This window comes from Watersipora subatra, chromosome 11, assembly GCF_963576615.1.
Source record: "Watersipora subatra chromosome 11, tzWatSuba1.1, whole genome shotgun sequence".
Taxonomy (NCBI): Eukaryota; Metazoa; Bryozoa; class Gymnolaemata; order Cheilostomatida; family Watersiporidae; genus Watersipora; species Watersipora subatra.
Window position 1 is genome coordinate 32,228,402 of NC_088718.1, and position 7,559 is coordinate 32,235,960.

General features: G+C 34.6%; 1 protein-coding gene across 1 annotated transcript; it reads left to right on the forward strand.

Moving 5' to 3' along the window:
• The first annotated feature begins 241 nt into the window (after positions 1-241).
• Positions 242-6,287, forward strand: LOC137408764 (uncharacterized). Its single transcript, XM_068095348.1, has 5 exons — positions 242-456; positions 1,377-1,718; positions 3,926-3,973; positions 5,043-5,129; positions 5,775-6,287. The coding sequence occupies exons 1-5, from the start codon at positions 264-266 to the stop codon at positions 5,777-5,779; spliced, it is 675 nt and encodes a 224-aa protein (XP_067951449.1). The 5' UTR covers positions 242-263; the 3' UTR covers positions 5,780-6,287.
• Positions 6,288-7,559: the final 1,272 nt, after the last annotated feature.

Consider the following 7,559-nt stretch of genomic DNA (forward strand, 5'->3'; position numbering starts at 1 on the left):
CACAAGAGCCATGCCCAGGCTACTATTATGCCATCTGTTCATAACAGATATGGTAAAACTACTAGCTGGTGAACGATACATTATGTCATCTGAACTCAACTACATATAACATTTCCGCAGTTTTTAACTGCTGGGGCGCTGACCACTCTTTTTAAGTTATTTTGATTTCTCTGATTACATCAGCTGTATCTCATCTTTACTTTTGCAGGCACAAAGAACAAAGCATGAATCCAAAAAAGGCATGCACTACGTTCGTATTTGGCATGATTATTAGTGTGGCTAGTAAACCTACCGATTGCAATTATAAGTTAAGTGACTGCACTACCGCAACTGATCGTGACCTACATTTTTACACTAACTGCTACACGCCTATCTCAGGAAAAACAGACCTTTGTGAGAACCTCTGCGGATGGGATCTGAATGCTTTTTCATATGAATGTACGAAGTATTGCCCAGGTCAGTGAAAAAAAGCCATATTATTTATATAATTATTTACACTGACTTTTACTGTTTATTATTTAATTCATTGTTTCAGATATCATACTATATCATATTACCTTAGACTATATCACATGAAATCTTATTACAATACATTATACTAGTACCTTGGTGGTCTACTGTGCTGTGAGAGATTATATATGTAAAGCAGAAGGCTCATATCAGCTTATCATATATGCTGCTCAGGTAAAGCACAAAAAATTCAGAGTTTTGGAAGGAGATCGAGGTGATGGCGAAGGTGCTTGAGTCATACAGGTGTTAGAGTGTCATCTACCATGTCGAATGTCATGAGTTTGAATCTCAGGCTTTGGACACTCGGACAAACATAACTCTTATTCTAGTAAAGACTATATGAAACGTTGTACTTATATGATGTATATATCATAATATGCTCTCTCTCATAAGGCTACTTTATATCGCCCTAAGTTCTGTTATATTATTTCACACTGTATATTATCTGAATATGTAAACTTCTATACTAATAGAATATGAATAATGTAAAAGGATTATCACATCCTTTAGTCAAACTACATTTAATCTCTAAATTACATAAAATATCTAGTAGTGAATATTTCAGTTCCTTTTTTGTGATTTTGCTAGACATTTGCTTGCTCAATGGCAAAACTTAATGACAATTTACTGAACTTATTTACTAAATTGATTCCCTGAACTTACACACATTCCTGTTACTAAGACTACAGCGAGTAAATGCTTTCAACTCATTTACACTCTCTTTGAACTCATATATTTTTTGTTTTGCTGTCATTTGAGCTTCCTTGACATTTGAGATGGCGACAATTAAATTGCTTTTGTTCCCACAAGCAAGTTATTTTACCTACCTCATCTATTTAATAACTATGATTTATATGTTGTTGAAGAATTCGTCGAAGTCTGTGTAAATACCCGATACGATAACATGACTAGGCAACCATCAAATTCTCAGACAACTTCTGAAGCAGGCACTTCCGAGCCATCCACCACACCTAGCGGTACACCAATGGCTACCACACAGCATATAATTAAGGTAGACAGCCATCAGACGTCAGCACGCTCAACTCAACCTCTTACTCCTGCAAAGACAAAGAATTGGAAAAACCATGACTGTATAGAATCTTCTAGAGCTCAGGCAAACATTCTAGTGGTTGTTTTACTAGTTCTTCCACTATTCGTTAGCATCGCTCTAAATTTTGCTGGCTTTGATCCGACGACATTCAAAAATCGTAAGTAGCCATCCCACTTTCTTGATTTTTCTGTTTTGAAAATTTCCTATCAGTAAGTTTCCATGAGCAACTAGTTTTAAAAATAAAAATCTTTGAAAAAAAAGCTGATAGACCAAATTATTTCAAGGTAGCGGAGTATAAAAATGGTTTCATTATAAAAAAGAAACTATGCTATAAAGTTATCACATTTAGGTTTTAGTTGACCATCAACTTATCAATTAGTATACTCGTAGAGTATCATTGCATATGGTTACTATTCTGGTAAAGAGTTCATTGTTAACAAAATGTTCGAATATTCAAACTGAGAAAAACTGATAAGGAATATTTGAATTTATGTTAACAATAGTTATAGAAAGCTATTGATGAAAACTTAGCTAATAACCAAATGTTAGACTGAGCACCGTTTAACCAGCCCTATATGGAAGTCTTGGGAAACCGCTAGTAGTACTTGAGCTCGTTAGTCGAAGATATTTATTTGGTCATATGATTTGCAGTTTTTAAAAGACAGCATATAAAAAGTAATGAAATTGAAGTGCTAGAAGAGCTTTTTATCCCATAGGGCTAATTTACACGAGAGCGAATCTCCAACAAAGCCGAGGAGAAACATTAGTTTTATTTGGATGGTCACACCCATAGATATAGTAAACCCAGCGTAGCATCTTTTCAGTTACGCAGTCACCGGCCAATTGTTTGTCTTTTATCCAAAGCCTGAACAGTCTCAAACATGGCTCGTATGTTAGTGCTAAAACTTGCTTAAAAGCTGACTCGTACCTTAAGGCACTTGTAAGTTGAAGTATTACTGTATATAAGTTTTACATATTTTCAATAAAATATGCAGTCTCAGATGCACAAAACTATGGAAAAATTGAGCAGTTTTTAGTGCTAAGTCAATAGGAGTTAATAGATCAGCTGATTCGCTTTGCACATCACCATGACGTTGCGTCATGCTAATTATAGGCCTCACTTGTTTTGATTATTCGCATATCTAGGGTTTACTATATCTATGGTCACACCATATCAAAAGTTGTCCGACTGGCTCACTCAGCCAATGACAATGTAAGCTATATTCTGATTGAGCAAGAATGTAACAGACTTCCTCAATTAATAACAACCAAGTCTCTTATAGGTGCATTTGGCTATCTTGTACACATATTTATTTATTTCTCACCGTAAAACTACAAATGATAAAACACTTATTGCAACATTAAGATAGTAAAAGGCTACACACATGTTTTTAGTAGTTGATAAAAAAGTGATTGATAATTGACAAAAACAGAATGAGAAACCTGAGCAAGCTACATATGTATATAAAATACATTTATAGTGTTAAAGAATGTAACTCTTTTACCCTTTCCATTAAATAGTTGATAAATAAAAAGCTGTTAAGATAAAATAGTGTAATAAAATTGCTAATTTGAAATAAATTGCTAGATAAAACAAATTTTTACAACCTCGTAATAAGGGAATATTTGTGAGAATGAATCCAAGAAAACACATTTAGCCAACCTATGTGAAAACACTCTGCTGTGGCAGTGACAACACGTAAGCGGTGAAAGTTTGGTGCCACACAACTACCACATTCATCTGGAAACAGATTTGATGGGATACTATGGTTAAACGTAGGAATGGCCCAACAACACTGCGACTGCAAAGTCAATAAAGCAGTTACCTAATTGAAAAGAAGACTGTAAAATTTCAAAGCTAACTGGCAGACCATTACACTGAACATCATTACTTTTTTTGAACAATTGGCCAATAGCATTGATCTAGCTTCATTCAATAGGAAGGCTACAAAAGCTATAACTATCCAATCAAATCGATTATTCTCCCTAATGGTCTTATTGAAACTTAAGATTACTTGATCGCTACAAAACGGATCTATCATTTTAGCTGAAATAATTTTGTTACAAGATTTTGATATAGATTCCGTTAGAGATTTCTCTTTGTGTGCTTTGTTACATGTATTTCTTTATCTTGTTGTATGCACGCAGTAGACTCGTGTGTCAAAAAACTGTTTATTTTAGAGATACTTGAGTTAGCAACTCGAATTAACCTTGTATGATATTAGTATTTAGTATTTAGAAAGTAATACGAGAGTACTAGCAAAAGGAGAACCACTGATCATAGTTTAACAAGGAGATATGATAAACTGTAGTTTGGATTAGCTAGTTTGAAGATAACTCCATGTTGCACTCATGTTTTTGTAGGGATGAAAAGATGCCAGCGCTGTTTCTGGTCTCCATGTAAAGATTCTGGTAACTATTATATTTTCACAACACTTACATATTTTTTTAATTTTGTTATACTGTACAGTGTGCGGGGTCAGAACACAAAAGCATCATGTTTGTAAATTAATAATAAAAATGATACGTATCGTTTTCAAAATTCTAAAGATTGATATCTAAGCCTTCAACAATCATTCAAGAGTTCAGCTGAATGTACATTGGCCCATAGTCGGACAGAGTTTGTCAAACTTTTATGAGGCGATAACTTTCAAATGTTGATTATTCTCGACGACCACAAATGTTAAAAAAAATAAGCGAATTGCAGCTTGAATTTGCAAAGTATCACTTGGTTGCGGCAATTAAACAAAGCAGATTTATTGCAGTTCTTCTTTTTCTGCAGAACAAGTTAGTCTGCGGTAATTAATGTTAAGAATATTATTGCATATTTGCACGCATGATATAAATTGGCAGCATATATCAATCGATATACAAGTATATAAATATTTTTATATCAGTCGATATACAAGTATATATAGTAATATAATTATATATACTTATATATCGACTGATATAAAAAATATTATATATACACTAGGTAAACTATTGTTGTTGCGCGGGTAATGAAAATAATCACTCACTGAGTTTGAGTAACTCAAGCTAGTAAAAATCTTTACTATAACAATCATCGTGAAGCCAATTTGATGTTTCGCATAATGGTGTTACCCGTAATATTAAGCTGGCCTATAGTATTTTTGCAAGAGCTACATAAGTATGTGCACACTTCTTCCATAGTTGGAAAGGACATTATAGCATTGCGTTTTAGCATGCTTGTCGGCAGACCTGGAGGTTCCGAGTGCAAATCCAATGTGAAGTAGATTTTTTATTTCTAGATTTTAATCGTTATAATTAGATATACGAACGCCAGATGCCATACATTTTTTTTCACACAGTAACCTCTCCTAGTAATGGAAAAAAGGACAGACATGTAACGAAGATAGTTTAAGCTCCAAATTGCTGTAAACATGTGTAAATGTGTTTATGTAAGTACATGTAAGTCCATAAAGCATCTAATTACATTTTTGTTTTCTACATTATTCAGACCATGATGACTCAAACAAAAATAGCGATATAGAAGAAAACCAAGAGAGTGACAACGAGACAATAGAAATGGAAACTGCCCCCTTCGGTATGCTTTTCATTTTTTGATAACAGATAATGACTAATAGGAGATACCAACTTTTCTATTGCAATAATAACATATTAATGATAGTAATAATAAAATAATAATTATACTAATATTAACATAATAAAATAATGATAGTAGGCGCAAACTGCAGTTATTTGTTTTTCAAGAATCGAAAGAGAGATAGCCTAGTTTTAGATTAGTCTAATAACCGTGACCAAGTTTTGTCAATTTTAATCTTGAAACATCCTGACAGTCAGATCACCTCAAAACTTAAAAAACAATCACAAAAGATAACAAATACCGAAAAAACTTGTTGGCACCTAAAGATAAAATTGTGCGCTTTAAACTTGAATCTCTTGTACAGTGGAACTTCAGCGTGAACACAACTCATAAAACTTGTGATCGTAATGGTAATGCATTATCTCCCTTGAATCTTTGCTGCTGTAAGATCTCTGTCCATTAAACTCACTTCTGAAGATTTCAAGCCTCCATCACTAAAACATAAAACTGCCTGAACATGATTGTTCTACAACTATCAGAAGAAACAGCTGATCCTAGCGTCAAATGAACGTTAGCTAAGAGTTTTAACTAGAGCTCATACTAGACTACATAAGAATAATACCCTACAATTTGTTTTAATTGTAGCTTGAACAACAGAATACAGGAACAACCACAGCAGTTTGAGACATCTAAAAGGCAGCATAACTGTGATAGAGTGCAGTTAGTTTCTAACTAATCACATCGTCAAAGCTTTCAATCTTTCCGCTAACGAAGGAGACTACCAGTCTTCCCTACCTCCTGACCTTTTCACCAGCTACGAGACACTTTTAGACATCTTGCCACCTCAAATGAATTGGCAGCCAGCGTTTCATTAAAGAGAAGCTCTGAGCGTTCACAACCTTTTCACGGCTGGGAGAATTCAGGACTTGTGTGAACACTGATATAGTAATAGTGGTTGCATGTAACAGCGAGATGTATGTGTTTTGTCATACAACTAGATTCTGTCGCTACTATTAATAACAGTATGCCTAAATAGAGCAGATATAAAAATGTCTTATCTTCTGGGTGGATGCTTTAATGTGAAGGCATAATGTCGCTGCCAAATGTCTAGAATAATGATATATAATAATATAATAATCCAAGAGTCAATATGTTAGGATGGGAAGGCAAAACAATCAAATATTAGCTATCGATCAAGCACTGGCTTTGGTCAAATACTTTAATGTGAATGCGCATTACAGCTAAATGTACTGAACAATAAATCTGACAATAGATCATAGATAATTCACAGTTATTAATATATATTCTTATCAACAACTCTACTATGAGCATTTGGGGAAAATATGGAATCCCTCTTATAGAAAAGTAAGTAATGACAAGTCATCTAGTGACGGTACAAAAGAATAAAATTTTACCAACTGAGCAATGGATTTACTAATAGTAACCTTAAGCGGTACAGATAAACAGCCTTCGTAACACCCAACCGTCACGCTTATTGCTTTTCGCCATTCTTACTGCGTCAACGCTTGGAGCAGGACCTAGAAACACAAAGGACTGACTGATAATCTCACTAAAGTAGGTAGAACTTACCTTGTTAGGTGCAAACATAGATGTCAATGCTCGATGGTCAGTAACGATGGGGAATGCCATAGAGAAATTGGTGAAACTTCTTCAACGCAAATATGATAGCTAGTGCCTTTTTTCGACGATGCTAGTGCCTCGCCGTCGATGTTTTAGAAGCATGCATAATATGTCTTTCACTATTATCCTCATATCTGTGAAATAAGACAGCTCCAATTCCTCTTTCGGAAGCATCACATGCTATTCCTATAGGCAGTTTCGAGTTGAAATGTGTAAGAACTCTGTCAGCAGTCAGCAGTTGCTTTAGTTAAAGAAAACTGGTTTCCTGTTCTGCACTACACTTCCACTGCACATTTTTTCTAGTTAGCTGATGTAATGGTTCTGTAATCGTTGATAGGTTAGGTAGGAATTTGCTGTAGAACTGTACTGATCCAAGGAATGAACGTAAACTGTTTATGTTAGTAGGTGCAGGCATCTGTTTAACAGCATCTGCTTTTAGTCCTTTAGAAATTCCTTTTGCTGAAATATTATGATCAAGATATTCTACCAAGGGTTGAGCAAAATGGCATTTTTCTTTATGACATCGTAAACCTTTCTCATTCAGTCTTGCAAGTAGTTGTCACAAATTCTGTAAATGACTTGTAGCATCAGTACCACTAACCAGTATATCATCTAAATATACAGCTACCCCTGGTAGATCAGCTTTCAATTGTTATATTATCTCCTGAAAATATCCAGGTGCTGAACTGATTCCAAACGGAAGTCTCATCTGTTACATTAGTAGTACTCCTTTTTGAGTGCTAAGAGCAAGCTTTTTCTGACTGTTTGGTCCCAGGAGGATTTGGTTGT

Coding starts and splice junctions, on each gene's coding strand:
- LOC137408764 (XM_068095348.1), top strand. CDS start 264: ATGATTATTAGTGTGGCTAGTAAACCTACCGATTGCAATTATAAGTTA. Junction 457..1,376: donor ATGTACGAAGTATTGCCCAG/GTCAGTGAAAAA, acceptor ATGTTGTTGAAG/AATTCGTCGAAGTCTGTGTA. Junction 3,974..5,042: donor GTCTCCATGTAAAGATTCTG/GTAACTATTATA, acceptor TACATTATTCAG/ACCATGATGACTCAAACAAA.